This window comes from Anopheles merus, chromosome X (assembly GCF_017562075.2).
Source record: "Anopheles merus strain MAF chromosome X, AmerM5.1, whole genome shotgun sequence".
NCBI lineage: Eukaryota > Metazoa > Arthropoda > Insecta > Diptera > Culicidae > Anopheles > Anopheles merus.
In genome coordinates this window covers 17,817,737-17,834,757 of record NC_054081.1, presented here as the reverse complement: position 1 = coordinate 17,834,757, position 17,021 = coordinate 17,817,737, and the positions used below count along the sequence as shown (strand labels likewise).

The 17,021-nt window shown below is 45.4% G+C and overlaps 2 protein-coding genes across 3 annotated transcripts; both read left to right on the top strand.

Annotated features, from left to right (window-relative positions):
* The first annotated feature begins 638 nt into the window (after positions 1-638).
* LOC121588243 lies at positions 639-3,115 on the top strand. The gene is made up of 4 exons (XM_041905973.1): positions 639-1,102; positions 1,750-1,910; positions 1,981-2,150; positions 2,266-3,115. The coding sequence occupies exons 1-4, from the start codon at positions 813-815 to the stop codon at positions 2,452-2,454; spliced, it is 810 nt and encodes a 269-aa protein (XP_041761907.1). The 5' UTR covers positions 639-812; the 3' UTR covers positions 2,455-3,115.
* A 4,184-nt stretch (positions 3,116-7,299) lies between these two features.
* LOC121603745 (corticotropin-releasing factor-binding protein) lies at positions 7,300-16,946 on the top strand. 2 transcript variants are annotated; one of them, XM_041932946.1, is made up of 6 exons: positions 7,300-7,807; positions 8,445-8,594; positions 13,149-13,224; positions 13,624-14,133; positions 14,220-14,368; positions 16,154-16,946. In XM_041932946.1, the coding sequence occupies exons 2-6, from the start codon at positions 8,532-8,534 to the stop codon at positions 16,406-16,408; spliced, it is 1,053 nt and encodes a 350-aa protein (XP_041788880.1). In that variant the 5' UTR covers positions 7,300-7,807; positions 8,445-8,531; the 3' UTR covers positions 16,409-16,946. The 2 variants fall into 2 exon arrangements, with proteins under 2 accessions (XP_041788880.1, XP_041788889.1); XM_041932955.1 differs by lacking the exon at positions 7,300-7,807 and adding an exon at positions 7,812-7,871.
* Positions 16,947-17,021: the final 75 nt, after the last annotated feature.

Genomic DNA, 17,021 nt, shown 5'->3' with positions numbered 1-17,021 from the left:
CAACAGAATCACCTCATCGCTACATAGTCCGATAAGTAGACAAATAAAAGTATGATAACTAATAAGGAGAGAAGCTTTAATCATTGATACAAACCAGCTGTAAATGCTTTGTTTTATTTACTCGGACAGTTGGTCGGTTGATGGTGACTGGAGGGTTGGAAATAGTTGACTGGATTGTAGTTTCGCCTTGTTTGACTGTTGACATTTGCCTTGCCTCTCTCTGCACAGGAATTGACTAGAATGCTCGGGAGAATAGTGCTCTGGCCAAGCACTGCAGACTGCTTAACTGCGCTCTGCGGAAAATCTGGTCCTATTTATAACTTCCCTGCCGTAGATTGCGACCCGGTTTGGGGTGAGTGGGTATGACGGCCACTAGAAATTGGAAACGAATCGGTACGCCCCAACCCTCTTGCTGTCTGTTGGTGCAGCGAGATTCGCTTGGAAGTTGGTATACGGCAGAGTGTTCCGCAGTGCGTCCAGAGCTTGTGCTAAAGACATTCCCAACCCCCAATGCAAAACTATATCATTTGCTGACCATCAGCCTAATGGCAGTGGGAGTATCTCCGATGCTCGTTCACCCGTGCGCGTACCAATTACGTCTACCCGTGGGGGAAAAGGGGTGTTGGGGCATCGCAAAACTCATCCAACCGAAACTCCAACGCCCCGGGGGAGTTCTGGATCGGTTTCTGGATTCCTCTTTGTATAAAAAGCGATCGCCCCGGCGGCTTGGGCGGCATTCGTACGATCGACGGTAAGCTCCGGCGTTGGGTTCACGCGCATCACTCCGGGGAAAGGAACAGGAAACACCCAGCATGCCATCGTCAACCAAAGTGCGTAGTTCATTCGCCGTGCAGGGCTTCGCTCTCAGCCTGCTGCTGACGCTGGCAGCGACGGCTCGCGGTGGCTCGCTAGTGCACGAGCTGACGGTGGAGGCCGGCGAACTGGTGGGCAGCTGCCTGCGCCGGTCGGCCGTCTCCCGGTGGGACTGCGTGAAGAACGAAAGCCTGGCCGCGGTGCAGCAGCTTTCGGACGCACCGAGAATTGTGCTGCTGGAGGGAATACAGCTGGTGCGGAGCAGTGACGAGCCGGGAAACAGGCACGAGTAAGCTACGGGAACCTTGGTGGTGGTTGTGCAAGCTAGTGATGTGCTCTTTGGAGCGCACCCACGACTCCGATCCGACTCCGGCTATTGTTAGTCCGATTCCGACTCCGTCAAATTGGGAACCACTAGTTCCGCCCGGAGTCGGAGTCGTCCAGGGTCGTTCGGAGTCGTTCGGACTCGTTCGGAGTCATCCGGAGTCTTTCGAAATTGTTGGGAGTCGGAGTCTTCCGGAGTCATTCGGAGTCGTGCGGAGTCGCCCGGAGTTGTTCGTAGTCGACTAGAGTCGATCGGAGTAGGTCGGAGTCAACAGGAACCGTCCGGTGTAATGTGACAGTTTGTGACAGATATTTCATTTCGTTGTGTTTTTTTGGATCTTTCACATTGAGCGTGCACTTCGTATACATGCCTTTGTTTCGAAAGCCGACTCCCGACGACTTCAACTCCAATCGATTCCAACCGACTCCAAACGTCTCCGGACCACTGCCGACGACTCCGGGCGATTTCGGACAATTCCGAACGACTCCGGATAATGTAGGGCAAACCTATCTTCTGGGGTCGATTCCGAAATTAACGGAGTCGAATCGGAGTGGACTCCGGATCTTTGCCAACTTTTCTAAGCTCTCTTTCATTGTGCTTTGCTTTTGCAGGACGCATAGCCCATTGGCCGTCGGGGAGCAAGATGGTACCATTGCAGCCACGTGGAGTGGCGCCGTGCTGAGCGCACTGAGGCGGCTGTTGGACACGCACGTGCTCGAGGTGGATCTGGCGTATCCGAATGACGCATCGGCGAGCCGCGCATACGGCGAAGGTACACGTTTTGGCCCGCTTCTTATTGCAGCCCTTTATTGTATCCCTTTCCCTTTCCTTCCTCGCTGCAGGACGTCACCGGCGCCGCCAGCAGATGATACCGATGATGATCTTCGGCGTGACCGTGTTCGGCATGTTCATCATCCCGATCGCGTTCCAGTTCCTGACCGCGCTCAGCGGCAAAGCGTTCCTGATGGCGAAGCTGGCCCTGCTGCTCGCCTCGATGAACGGCCTCAAACGGGTAAGCTAGCGCTGTAAGTAGGCACGCGCACGTGGGCCCTCAGGAACCCGGGCGCGAAGTAATGCGAAGCAATGATGATGTTGATGATGATGATGTTGACGGACCGTTCACACAGGTGGCATCAGCGGGCGTGCACTACGGGCTGTACCATGCGGTCGACCAGCATCCCGTACCGGTGCCGCATCCACCGCCCCCGTTCCATCAGCACTCGCACGCGCTGCCGCTGCTGTACGAGCGTGCCGAGGGACTGTACGCGGACGGGCCACGGCGCAGCAGTGGCGGCACGGACTGGCGCCATTTTTGAGCTGCCTAACAAACGGCGTCATCCTAGCAAACAATTCCAGAAAGCTATTATAGTTTTATTTATTGCGTTCCGCTTCCGCGTTTTTATAGCTGCTTGTTGTCATTAGTGGTCCGAGGGCGGGAGGGTTGTTCTTTGTTTTTTTTTGTATTCCTTGTAGGACCCTAATCCAAAAACCGCAAATATAGAGAGCTTTTGATTGGACCGTGCCGTATATGGGATCTCGTTTGCTTAGTCCTCTCAGCCTAGGCGCGTGTTCTGTTTGCTGTAACATCCCCGCAGAGTGGGCAATAAAAACCAAAAATATCATCCTCCCTTTTTGCTGTGAGTTGGGCACACCCCGTAACGAGAGGCCGTACGTCATCCCCAGGTCGGTACAGTCGGTCTTGGGCTTGTGTACCGGGGGGAAGTGGCGCCTGCAATGGTGGTGGCTACGGGTGAGTTGTTCGATTGTAGGAATCACACTTTTCCATCGACTCGGCATGTTTATACATCGTTTTCGGAGCGTTCAGTTGCTGTTCGAGTCGGTGGTGTGTTTGGGCAGAAAGTTTGTCCTTTCCCTTTGGCGTGGGCGATGGGATCGCCATCCGGGGCAGTAGCAGTACTCAACGCTCAACAGAAAAAGGGAAGAGAGAGAGAGATATAAATAAAGAGAGAATGAGAAGGAGAGAGATTTTTGATTCCCAGCAATACGATAAGGGAACAAATTGGTCCCATGTCTTGCACATCTATTTCTTCTCCCGCTTGCTAGAAAAAAAACTTCAAACCCCTTGGGCTCGTTGTCAGCAGTTTTTTTGTCGTGTCCTTTATCGCCATGCGGGCTCAACAAGTAGCCGATCCATTAGAAGCGCCTCCACCTAATTCACCCTCTCTACGCCCAGTACACTCTCCAGTGTCATCCACCCACAGAAGGTGGCGTTTAATTGCAAATTCCTTCGCAAACATTTATCATTAGACCGGGCAAGTGTTGTAATATTATCGCTCTCCTGTTGCGCTGCTGCCGGGTGGATTGCGTTGCCAATTGTGTGCACTGGCGCTGGGCCTTAGCCTTACCTGTCCATTGCTCATTCCACCATGAAAGTTCAACCATTACGAGCTCGCTAGAGTGAAAGTTTTGCCAGCTCAGGCCCGCTCCACCGCCCGTGTGCCGCACTCTCAGCAGAAAGTGCAATTGCTCCCCATCCTACCCCAGCGGTGTTGGGCGATTCTTTCGTGGAAGGAGCGCAGTGAGCGTACGTTTGAGATGCGCTCAGGTCGTCTCTATCATTTCCGTTTTTATTTTTGTTTCTGCCATTTCCAGTACGCCGCCCGGTACCGTATGGTACAGCAAAGATCGCGGTAGGGTGTGTGTGTGACATAAGCTGAGCCGCAAGCGTAATACATCCCATCGGTGATGACGAAACGACAAAATAACAGCACACAACCCCATAGAGTTGGGAGGTGAAAGCAATATTAGGGCAATATTCGGATGCTTGAAGTGGGTTGGGTTTGTGCGGTTGATCCCGGTGGCTGCTGGTGTCGCTTCGAGTCGCTTCTGGAAAGCTGTACTATCACACTCGCACACACTTTGTCGTGCTTTCGCTTGTCTACTTAGTGTGATAGTCCCATACGTAGGTTGTGCCGTAGGGTTCGCTGCTTGTGGAATAGAACACTCGTGTGCATATTTTTGTTACCTTTCGATCGTTATTGCATTTATACTGTCTAGTTTACATCATTTTATTCATTCAATTCTTAGCTTAAATATAATCAAGAACGTAGTAAAAAGTAGCAAAGAAGTAATAACAAGTTGAGATGCAAAAATTACGTTAACTTAGATAAACTGAGAGAACATAGAAGGAAGTGTAAAGAAAGATTAGAAAGACGGTAGAAAAGAAAGAGCACGGGAGCGGAAACTATTTGACGGGGACTTAAAGCCAATGAAATCATGACTACTATCATCATAAAACATCTGAAACAGGACAAAAAAGGATAATTATGACAATACAATGTATGTCGTGTTTCCACGTCTAGAGTAGGCATGGGCAATTCGGTTCATTTTGATGAACGTGAACGTACTAGTTCTTTCACTAAGATGAACTGAAAGTGAATCGTGATTCATTCGTTAATTTCAGTTGAAGAAAATATGGTAAATTGTTTAGTTTTGCAAGAAGAACATAATTAGTGTATTACATCTTGAAAATTATTAGACAGACCAGAATGATCTTAATTACGATTGGTAGGACGTTCTTTTCATGAACGCCCTAGTATTACGTTCATATTTGTATTGGAGGAAAGTTCTGGTTCTTGGGGACAACCTCTATGCTAGAGAAGGACGCCGACGGACACCACGGGAAGGAAGAGATGAATAGAGGTAAGCAAATTGAGAGCTATTATAGAGGAAGCAAGTAACCCGCCAATGACACATGCTTGCCTCACATAACGTCGCTGGCTTAATGATTGCAAATACTATTATTGTAATCGCGTTACAAAGGGAGGGAGTTGTGTATAGCGAAAGATACGTCGAAAATAACCCTATATCAATACTGGAACATTAACCGGGACAAAGGCACATACAATTAGCAAAACACCATTCGACAAAGGAGTTTAGGTAGAGTTGAATTCTTTCACAATCAGTAAACGAAGAAACAGAGGAAAAAATTATGACATCCACTTGTAGAAGATAGCCAGGTAAAACATTACAAACATCATTGAAGACAAGGGCCAACAATAAGGGACTCAGCACGCTACCTTGGGGAATATCCAAAGTGCAATCATACCTCATAGAAAATTTAGAATTGCTAAGCAAAATGATAAGCTTTCCAAATTTAGCTAACATAAGCAAATGAAGATGTTCATAATCAATTTTGTAGTTCATTGTCATGTTCAATTCACGACACTATGGTCTTCAAGCTACCGAAACCTGCTATTTCTTATATCCTGCTGTCGGGATATCGTGAGATTTGAAAATAATTCAAGGTTATTTGGCTCTTGCAGGAGAGCAGATATCTGTAAGCGTGTCAGTGCGTGCTGAGATCGTAATAAACATCCTGATTGCAATGTCTACCATATATGGTAGTCAATTGTGTTTCCTGTGCGGTCATGGACAATTGAATTTACATTTTCATATCTTATAAAAGGTAAGGCATTTTATCATGAAATTTTGCAACAACATTAATAAATGCTGATTGCCCGTATAATGAGGTTTTCACAAATAATCATGTTATACTTTTTTATTGAATAGGGAAACAGAGCAGGCAAATATTAACATAAATGATCTGTCAATGAAGTGTCAACCGATAGAAAGTGCTTCTCAAGGTATTCAGCAACAATGTATAGTGTTTTTACATTTCTTTCTGGATTGATAAATTAGATTCTACCAAAAATTCTCCCCCCATTTAATGTTAGGCATGCGACCTTTAAAACATCGCCTTATCGGAATCTTCTTCTCGTTAGCGTAACGACCTACATGGTCATGCGGGCCTTTCGAGACTTATTTATTACCACGCTGCCGCATTTGCCTAGTACCAGGCAGTTCTTGCTCTTATGGGACATTCGTCTCTGAGACATGGACACTGTCCAGGTCTGACGAAACCTTTTTAGCAGCGTTCGAGAGGAAGATGGTCAGAAGGATTCGTAGCCCCGTATGTGTGGAAGGACTAAGGAGGGGCTGATATAACGACGAGCTATACGAAATGTACGGCGACCACTCACTGTCGATGCAGCGTATCAAGCTCGCTAGACTCCGGTGGGCTGGTCATGTTGTACGGATGAAAACGAACAACCTTTGGAAGACTTTTTACACCGTCCACAAGGACAGAGGATGCGTAGTAGGCCCAAATTGAGATGGCAGGATGACGTGGAGGCGTCCGCCATTAAGGCCGGCATAACGGATTGGCGGCAGCCCTTGAGCGGTTTCGGACACTCCTGAGGCAGGCCTAGACAATGCGATTGTAGCGCCGGATGATTTGGTAAGTCTTGCTACGGGAGGACGATCCATCTTAGGCTTGAACCCACGATGGGCATGTTATCAAGACATGCGATTTGACGACTATACCACAGGATCGCAGTCCCGTCATACAGTCGTCAACTCGAACGACTCTATAACATGCCTGTCATGGGTGCAAGCCCGGAATGGACCTACGCACTCCACTACACTCCAACTACAATTCTTGAACACTAAGAACATTCAAGAAGCTTCTTGGTAGGTGTATAACTTCATAGCACCTGCTCGGCGCCTGCTTATGGCATTTAGTACGGTATAATTTTTTTAATATTTTAAATATTTTAAATTTTTTTTAAATATTTTTTAGTTGCTTAGGCTTCTATAAAGGTCATACAAATGTTATGCTAAATGAAGAAATATAAAAAAAAATCCTGCTGTTCATTTCATGAAGAAATGGATTTATGTTTCTCAAAATGAGGATGATCTAGCATGATATTATTAAACAATATCAGCCCTACTACCAGCTCAACATTTAAGCAGCGTAAAAGTAAGGCACTCAACAACCCCTGCAAGAAAACAGAAAAAATAAACGACCGAAAGGAAAAGAGTCGTAAAACCTAAAGGGAACTTTCAGCCACAAATGGAGCGAGAAAGAGAGCGAGTGGCAGACAGCAAAGAAAAGATAAAGCTCAGGTACGTGCAATCGCGTGAGCGGGAAAAATAATACGAAAAGGAAGCACGGCAGAAAGAGGGAAAGACCGAGAGCGAGCGGGAACGCACTACCGATTGAGATGGAAAACAAGCACACCCGTGATGAGATGCTCATATGGAGACGCCTGGTGGCTGTGCGGTCGCGAAAGAGATAGAGCGCTCGGGGGCGATGACAAGCGGACGGTGCAAGCGGGAAAGGGGGGCCCGGGGCAGGGATCGGGCATGCCTTTAAAACGGGACCAACTGCCGCCGGTCGGCCGCAATCCGCAGAAACCGTTCGACCGGATGCTGCCAGCCATCGTGCCAGTGTGCAGTGAAAAATCGTCGCCAGTCGCCAGTTTGCCAGCGTCCATTGGCTGGTGCGAGCGTGTCCTACCTGCCGAGCCTCAGCAATCAACTTCGATCAATCCAGACTGTCGAGCGGCAACAGCGTGGATCGCAGCTTCGCGATCCTGCATCTGAGCACGCTCCCGCTGCCAGTTTGCGCCTATTTATTTCGTGTGTAGATGTGTATGTGTGTGTGTATGTGTGTGGAAGTGCATGTGAGCTAGAAAAAAATTAAGTGCATTTCTTGAAGATTGCGCCAACTACCGTAGTGATCGAGTGTAATCGTTTGAAACGCCATCGAAAGGACAATTTAAATGCAACCGTTTGTAAAGGGCAATGTTGGGTGAAATCGGTATCGATAAAACAGCAGTTCTGTGAGCAGTTACATACATCATTGTGAGTTAGTGGTTGTTTTGTGATGGTGAATTTAAATAAGTTTTTTCCCTGTCTAATGTAGCCGGTAACATAAAGGCAGCAAATTCATGTTTCTCTCATTTCATTTTCAATTAATATTTAGATTTATGTTTATTTGAATAATATTCAAACTCAAGAGAATTCAACAAAAATCCTTATTAGCTGATAAAAATCACTTGAAATCTTCTGCCACAATACTCTTAAATTGATACATTTTTTTTCGTACCTAACTGCGTCACGCACAGTGATGTAGGTCTCGTAACATTAACGGAATCACCAAATATCCTAAAGAAACACCAAACATCCTAGTAACATCCTAAAGAAACATCAAACCATAAAGTTGTGCAACCATCCTTGGAGATCAATCTCTTTAAATGCGTTCAACAGAAAGCCAAATCAGCTGTTAAAGTTTATGCATTTGATTTCTCCTTTGCTTGCAAAACCAGCTCGAAAACAAGAAACGGCGCCACAAACGCGCAGCTTGTGTTATTCTAGCCGCAGCGGCGCGCTAACTCAGGCGGAAAAAATATTATTTTGGTTACTGCTAAAGTTTTGCTCTTTTTCTTTCATCCTTTTTTTTGTTTCATTTTCATTGAAACTTTTTCTTCTATTTTAACAGCGGAAGAAAACAACCCCTCAGCCCGCGCCCACACGACCGACTACCATCAGCAAAACAACTCGGAGAGAGGGACGAGCCACGTGCAGGATGGCGATGCGGGGTGTTATGATGTTGTTTTTTCAGGTGCTGATCCTCTGCTTCCAGGCGAAGGTAGGAAAACCAGTGCTACTTGCCATTCTATTGTCGTGCTTGTGTGTGTGTGTATGTGTGTCTGTATGTTTTTTGTATGTTGCAAAGGACCTACTTTACAACAGTTGCATGCTGCACCGAGCCGGGCAATTGTTTTCACGAGAGTTTCCATTACACACCTGTTGCACCGCCCTAATCAGCAGTGCAAGAGCCACGGGGCCGCGGAAACGCAGCAGGCTCCCTCCTCGGTTGATCTTTCCCTTTCTTTCCCTTTCGTTCTCGTTCTATCTCCCTCTTTCTCTCTCTTTGCCTGCAACCGCTTGCTGCATATTTCATGAGCACATATACATATGGGATGCCATCCTCCTCCCCTTTGGGTGTTCGCGAATGCGTGGGACGCTTCCTTTTAGCCATTTGTTCGAAGGCGGGTTTCGAGGGTGGTCTTTGGAAGGAGCTACTTGCTCGAACGGCTGACGGCAGAGGGCAGGCATTTGCATTGCGTTCGGCTTTCACAATGGCGTGTGGCTTTGTGGCTCGAGTGGATCTGGAGGGGGCTGGGCGCGCCGGGTGCCTCATTTGCATTTCGTTACGGCCGGGTACCGCGTACGGCACTGGAGAGCAACCACTTACGGCAAGGACTCGTCAAGCAGTACGAGAGCTACTTTGCCGAGTACAAATGTGTTCCTTCTTCAACTGGGGGAGGAAGTAGCAGTTCCGTTTTGCATAATTGAATTCAGCTACAGGGGTCCAATGATGCGTGTGTGATCTTCACCTTTTGCGCGCACAGATTTGCTTGGAACGGTATTTTGTTTAATACATTGTTCCGGATAATGGTGATGATAGGTTTCGTTTTGGGGGCGTATTCAGTTTGAGGCCATGCTGGTGGTATTGATTTTACAATCACGGCCTTCATTAGTATAATGCTTCTATTAAGAATATGTGTAATTTATCTATTATAGTCTTTCCCCGAGTTACTAATGCGTTGCGGTGACATTCGCGTAGGTCGAATATTACGTTTTCAGCCAAATTATAGTCGATACATAATGATTTTTGATAGAATTTAGTTCTTTTATGCGCTTTTTTACTTATTCAATACTATTCTTCAAGAAAATTCGGGGTTTTCTGTCTTTTTAACGATTTAAAGCTTTTGGCAAAATTGTAATTTATTTTTCATGATGCAGTTGTTGGAAAAAAATGTACTGATTAACTCGCAGAAAGACTGTCCACCTGATCGCGGCACTCGTACGGAAGGTCGAACAGCCATGATAAATTGAAACGTAAAATAAAATTATTTTTACATTTTTATGCATGCAGGATTTTGTTGAAATGCTTCTAAACGTAGATAAAACATTCATTGGTTCGAATTGGATGGCATGTATTTTGCTGTCCGATTCGAAGCATTTTGTTCCATCCGACTACCATTCGAGTGCTGTAATTAGATGGTGTAACACAGTAACAAATGAAAAACAGTCTTCAATGATGTTCAGAACACTATGCATATCCTGCTCAACAAAACACCTTACAGGGTTTTCCAAGTCACTCTCGAATGTCCCATTATTACTCACCGCTTCCTAGATGGTTTTCAACAGCTGTCAAATGGTGTATTTCTATCATAATAAAATTTTAATTCTAACACATGATTTTCAGCACATCACAAAGAACTTGTAGTTGTTTCAATATTTAAAGAGGTTTTGTACCTCTTAGGTCTCTTTCGCCTCTGTTAAGATGTTTAGGATTCTTTCTGAAAAAAAAGATGTTTAGTTAACTTAAACCTTTCTACCACAGGTGCGTGAGATTATACTGGTTAGCCAAATCTGCCCTGTGGTGAGTATCGGCCCTTTTTATCATGTTGTGTCAGACTATTCTAGAATATTCGAATCTACAACTTGATTAGCTTTTATTTTTGTTTCTTACAATTATTAAATTAGGTTGTATAAATGGTTTTTTTTAAAGAGGTTATAAGTTTTTTTAATTGTTCGTGGTTCACGGATAGAAATTCATCAATATTATTGTTCCGATTACAGGATTCCCTTAACTTTTTGTATCTGTTGCACTCTGGTAGTATATGTCGGACTGATATGTGTGTTCCGCAGTATTTGCAGAGTGCTGGGGATTCTTTTGGAATTATGTGACTGTGAGTTAGTTTGGTATGACCAATTCGCAGTCTTGATATTTTTTGTTGATATGTATTGTTATGAAAACCTGGCCATGGTTTGATGGTTAGTTTGATGGAACGTAATTTGTTAGATAATTATTTTTTCCAAGAGTGTTCAATATTGTTTTTGCTTTTTTCATAGTATATCACAAAGAACTGCCAAACTCAATCCAGCATGAAACGTGTTGAAAAGCATGTGAAAGAACTGGAATATTAGTGTGATGGAGTAACAACATTTGACGGCTGTTAAAAAACATCTCGCTAGCAATTAAAAATGTTGTAGACATTAGAAATAAATTTAGAAAACCCTATAATGCACTTCATCCTTTGGATACGTTCAAACGGGCATCTTATTTTGAAGCAAGTACACCATTTGACAGCTGTTTAAAATCATCTTACAGGCGCTGAATACAAGGTATTTCAAGTCACTTTAGAATGTGCATATCATTATTCACCACCTCCAACAATGTTTTCAACAGTTTTCAAATGGAATATTTGCATCAAGATAAAATTTCAGTTCTTACACATGATTTTCTACACGCCACAAAGAACTGTCAAACACAATCGAGCTTGAGACGTGTTGAAAATCAGGTGGAAGAACTGAAACACTTCAAAAACCCTGTAAGAGCGAATTTCTTCTTCTATTTGGCGTAACGTCCTACACGGACATGCCGGCCTATGCAGGCTTTCGAGACTTAATTCATTATCACGCAGCCGGATAGTCAATCCTTGCTACAAGGGGACGGTCCATTCTAGGATTGAACCCATTACGAGCATATTATTGAGTCGTTCGAGTTGACAACTGTACCATTTACGCAAATCAAATTGGACACCTACAGACGATAGCCATTCTAAAGGTGTAGTGCAGCACCACGCATACAATCAAATGAAATAATATGATTCATAAATTGTACGTCTAGTCTGCAACAGAGGCCGCCATCCTAAAAGCCCACCTTTTAGCCGATCGGAATATTCTGCCGCGTGGCTTCCGCAATTCTGTGTTAGCGTGAAAGCATGTAAAAGCATTTCCAAACATCGGACGTCCTCCCGCCCGAGAAATGCTACATCATGTTTAACGCTACGAGTTGCAGTAAAACAACAAAAAGCAGAAAAAAGTAATAGACGCCCCACTTACGTACACATTAAATTAGCGTCGCGTGAAGAGCAACCTTCGACACGGCGAAGGATGCCCTTCGTTGAATGCTGCTTCCTGGTCATCTCGCAGTGTGGGGAAGGAGGGGTGGGGAAAAAAGGCACCAGAGAGGGATCTCGCGTCGTACACTGCAACTGGGTAAACCAGACCACAAGGGGGAAATTGAATATTTGTGCACAATTTAATTACGTGTTATATTTGCGTTTCATTTCGCGGGCGGTTGTGTCCAACCGTGCGCACCAACCTTGCTAGCGGCTAGGTGCAAACTTTTGCCGCCTTTTCTTTTTGCTTCCCCTGCTACTTCTGCTCCCACCTTCCAGCCCGACACTTTGCTCCCTGCTACGTGCAGCACCATTAAGCACCACCGGCATTGGAGAGTGGGGAGGAGCGTTAGAAGACAAAAAAACAAGCATCCCCGCCACTGAACCGGGATGCCCTTTTATATATTTTTTGCAATTAATTTTCACCTTCGCTTTTGTGCAGTTTTGCTAAACTAGAGAGCAGGCAGGCAATAATATAAAAAAAACACACACACACACACCAGCTAGAAAGCGAATTAATTACAGCATAAAACGGAACGCGCGCGCTTCCGCGTGCGCTTGCGTTTGCCTCAGTCGCTATTGTCCGGCCCGGGCAATTGGTGCCAATTTTCCGCCTTTTCCAGCAAAAAGGATAAAATTGGCCGCTCGACCGCTGGCCCAGGGAGCGAGAAGATGAAAAACTAATTTAAAAGTAGCATTTATTTTACATCTTCCTTTTCTATTTTTTGTTTCGTCAACAGTTACGGGGTTTGAATGCGTTGCATTGTTTTCGCCCACCAATTTCGTCATTTCGTTGTCCGGGCCGGTGGGGAATTGTACCAAAAGAAAAGGTTTTTTTTAGACTCCCTAATGGATATCCATTCCTCTGCGGTACAGTACGCGTGACACGGGAAAGGATCACGAGGGAGGAGGGGGAAGGGCTTAAATGGGACAAATTTGTTGAAAAGAAAGCCCCTTTTTCCACGCGACCAACAGCGAAAAGTTAACGGCCCATCGTTTCGTTCGCCGATTGCCAATTTATTGGCTCATTTATTCTTTGCCTTTGCTCGTGCTTTCGGTGCGTTACCCATTGCCCCCCCCCCCCGGGGGGGGGGGGGAGGACTTGAGCATTGAAACCCTTGCCTCGGCTTTGCTGGATGACTTCAAGATGTATTTATTTTAAGCATTACATTTCCGATCCACTTGCCACATCGCATGATTTTGTATCCTTTCCCTCTCGCACCCAGGCTTGGCACGCAGTTAGACGATCGTTTGAGCTGGAGCAGACGACAGCACCGCAGGAAAAGCTACATCTCATCACGGGTAGGTAGCGGGACAGTGGGAAATTGGGGCGTTCGGGTTGGATAATTGTTGCGAAAGCACTTGCCTCGATTGCACTTCAGTTCCAAGCGTACAGAGAAACTCTTCCTTTCGCGAAAGCGTACACCGGCGTGTCCTTCCCTCCGCTGCGTTTCGGAACCTAGGCTTACGTCACAACCTGATCTTGTTGGTTGGAGCTCCCCCACACGCCCCCTTATCTTCTCAAGTGACGCCTGGCACGTGAAAGCTCTGAAGTGCACGTAACGAGACAGTGCGTGCTACTGACAGCTCTCCACTTGCTACTGATATATCCACACACCAAACCCCTTGTTTCCACCAAAAACCGCACCCTGCTAACGACAATGACATGCTGCTCCTCCCGCCCAAAACCATTCCCCGCAGACTGTATGCACGTCACGTCGGAGGAGGGCGAGTTTTCTTTCGTCAAGCTGCCACCGGTAAGATCGACGTCCAAGCACGGCGCCCACTGGATGACGCCGGGCGTCGAGTCCGCGGAACGCGCCGACCCGGATGACCCTTCGCTGGGCGCGACGACCGTGTGCGGCGTGTACTTTGTGGCCGATCCCGACCAAACCATCGAGGTGACGATGAGGCAGGTGAACGTGGACTGTCGCACCGGCGGGCTTATGGCGTTCGTCGACGGCTGGGAGCTGAACGGGCAGTACTTCCCGGGCGAGCGCGACCACGAGAAGCCGCTGGAGCTGCGGGTGCAGGAGTTCTGTGCCGAGCAGGGAGCGTCGGTCGGGGGCGGACCGTGGCCGCCCAAAACGGTCGCTGCGGCCTCGAACGCTTGGGTGTTTCGCTCGAGCCAGAATGCGGCCCTGGTACAGTACCGCATACCCGAGCGTGGTTCGTTCGTCCTGTCCGCCCGATTCCATCACAATCCAAAGCGTGAGTGTCCTGTGCCGTTGACAAACAAACAAACAAACAAACAAATAAAAAGCCCTCATGCTCACGTCTGCTTCCATCCAATGCAGCATGCAACATCATGGCGGAGGGTTTGGCACCGTACTACATGTTGCGTAACTATGGCCTGCGCCGGAACTGCACGCTGACTGCTCTGTTCCCGGCCGTTGTATCCGTCGTCGCCGTGGAGGTGGGAGAAATCAATGAAAGTGTCCGTTACGTAAGTATCCTTGTTGCGTCGTTAATCTGGTCCACCCGAGCATCGGCATCGGAAGTCAGCTACAAAATGTCATTTATTGTTAGAGCAGTTATGTAAACTATAGATAAAGTCCTCCTCGTGAATGTCTTGATAGGAGGACCTAATGGGCTCGTTCTAGATGTCTTCCCACATAAGCCGCTCTTGGATGGTGATACGTTTGGAGTTGTGGACCTTTTTGGGAGTCATTTTGAAGTCTACATATTCTTCTTCAGACATTTGTGTGAAACAAATTAATGGATATTCATCACTAGATAGATCACGTTCCAGGCTATGAGTGCAGTATTTTACCGTTTAAAACGAACTATTTATCACAGGAATGAATTATTCAAAAAATTTGGAAAACAAAGTTTTATATTATTTTTAATATTACAAAATTCAAAAACAAATGTCTATGTTACCAATTGGATTTAGATCCATTTTTTTGTGCTTCTAGTACAAGCAAATGAGGGTCATCAGTTTACTTTTGTATTCGTTTGGCATTTTCGGAGCTTTACCTCAGTTGTAAACCTCAGTGGTTCCTTTTTATGAATTTGAGCATTTAAATTTAAACAACCAGAGAGATCAATTGTTTCCAGATCTCTTCCTTTTTGCTTGTGTATTTCCTTGGATACACTCCTTAGGGGAAGGTAGATAAAGACGGACACGTTAAGGGAAATGGTAAAAATCGAAGGATATATAGGTGCAACGACCGTGAAAATATGCATATATTATCTTATACTAATGTTTTATCAGAAAATGTGTTGAAACTTTTAAGCGTCCATCGATTTTTGCGTTTTTTCATGAATGAAAAATATGATTTTTTTCGTACAGTTTTGAAATGTTCGGGTAAGACGGACACTTGATATGGGAAAGATGGACACCATGAAGGCTAAGATGGACACCTTTAGAAAACGTGGGAAATTGAAGAGTTTTACAGTATTTTAACAAATTCTATCGCTTTCTACGTCTTGGTACGTTTATAAACCAATTCTTGGCCAATTGCAACGACGATTCATTCAGCCGTGAATTTAGGAATTGTAAGCACCGCTTCTAATAGAGCGTAGAATGCAGAATCTAAGGCATCTTTTTAAATATCGGGCACTAACAGTAGACGTTGCACCAGCTTACTGAATAACAATTTAAATCTTCGCTTTAAAAAATTATCCCGCGGAAAGTTCGCGACAACAGCATATTTGAGGGACTTGTTAATAGGTCCAGTCATTTCTTACATTGAAGATTGAACTTTTTGATACCTGTAAACCCATAGAATCTCTCATCTATTCCTGAACGATTTGATATCAGTACTATATCTTTTTTTATTAAAGTTGTCCAAGTCGTGACAAAATATTGGATTTCGTGAAGAACCTGCCTGGAACCTGGTTATGCCAAAAATGTTCTCAAATGTGTTGTTTTACCTTCAGTTTGGATTCTACATTGTTGAATTACTCGAAAATTACCTTTTTCATGCATTTATGAGAAGTGTCCATCTTACCCGCAGTGTCCGTCTTTACCTACCTTCCCTTACTATTTCTAGTCTTCGTATGTAAAGAAAAGGGATGTCTCAGCTGTAATTGAAAAGTCACTACCCGTGTATAACGACCCCCTCAGTATGATTTTGGTCATTTTCGACCTAAAAGAGGGTCGTCATACACGCTGAAATATGGTACTTTTAATCTTGATTTGACCTTGATCTTCCCGGAACTTCTCAATCCCTGAATGACGTGTTGTTAAATTTCCCGTTCAATCCATCTATTGCTGAATTTCCAGTGCGAACGCGTCAGAATGGATGATAGGCTCGAGGTTGGTGGCTCGGTTGGACTGGACCCGTCCTACCAGCTGGTACGCGCGAGCACCATCTGTGGCCGGAGCCGCGGCCGCGTGGACCTGGACCAGACCATCCTGTGCGGTACGACCTCGGTGCGGCTGATCTCTAGCGGGCGGTACAGCAACCAGGCCATGGTGACGATGCGCATGGCCGACGAATCGGACCTCCAGCTGGCGACGGTGATCTGCGAGATGTAAAAAGGGAACAGCACATGCACACATACATACACACACCCAACCACACGTACACAGTTACACATTCGCAAATTCCCTTTTACAATCTGCAAACGGAGATAACTGGCAAACAGGGTTTTGGACAACAGGAATAAAGATACAGCGAAACTGGAGAGAACAGATGCAAATGCGCCGTGAACCATAAAAAACAGAAACTCGTCCACGCACACCAACCATTAAGGCACAGTTTTAAAATGTCGCTAGAACTCCCAATTTTGAAAAAAAAACGCATATAAATACAGAGAGTGTATACAATGTCCGAGATAAACAAACAAAAAAGAAAACAGAAAATAACGAAACAAAGTATCAACAAAACAGTAGAAAGAAATGTGCACTGCGCGCACGCTAAGGTAAAAACGAAACCAAAAAAAAATCATGCAAATGCAAAGAAATTGTAACTCAACTACTAACCGAAGCACAGAACATTTTACTCCCTGTCACATCTGGAACTATAGGAAAAAAGAAGAAAAAAAAACAAGAATAACAACAAGGTGAACACAAACATTGAAAATCGTACAATTTTATTCAGCACTGGGAATGGGTGGGAGAATTGGGATTGATGTTGGTACATTTGCAA

Excerpts from the sequence above, each read along its gene's own strand:
- LOC121588243 (XM_041905973.1), top strand. The coding sequence starts at position 813 with ATGCCATCGTCAACCAAAGTGCGTAGTTCATTCGCCGTGCAGGGCTTC. Across the intron at positions 1,103-1,749 it reads GAGCCGGGAAACAGGCACGA|GACGCATAGCCCATTGGCCG; the intron begins GTAAGCTACGGG and ends TTGCTTTTGCAG. Across the intron at positions 1,911-1,980 it reads GAGCCGCGCATACGGCGAAG|GACGTCACCGGCGCCGCCAG; the intron begins GTACACGTTTTG and ends TCCTCGCTGCAG.
- LOC121603745 (XM_041932946.1), top strand. The coding sequence starts at position 8,532 with ATGGCGATGCGGGGTGTTATGATGTTGTTTTTTCAGGTGCTGATCCTC. Across the intron at positions 14,134-14,219 it reads ATTCCATCACAATCCAAAGC|CATGCAACATCATGGCGGAG; the intron begins GTGAGTGTCCTG and ends CATCCAATGCAG. Across the intron at positions 14,369-16,153 it reads TCAATGAAAGTGTCCGTTAC|TGCGAACGCGTCAGAATGGA; the intron begins GTAAGTATCCTT and ends CTGAATTTCCAG.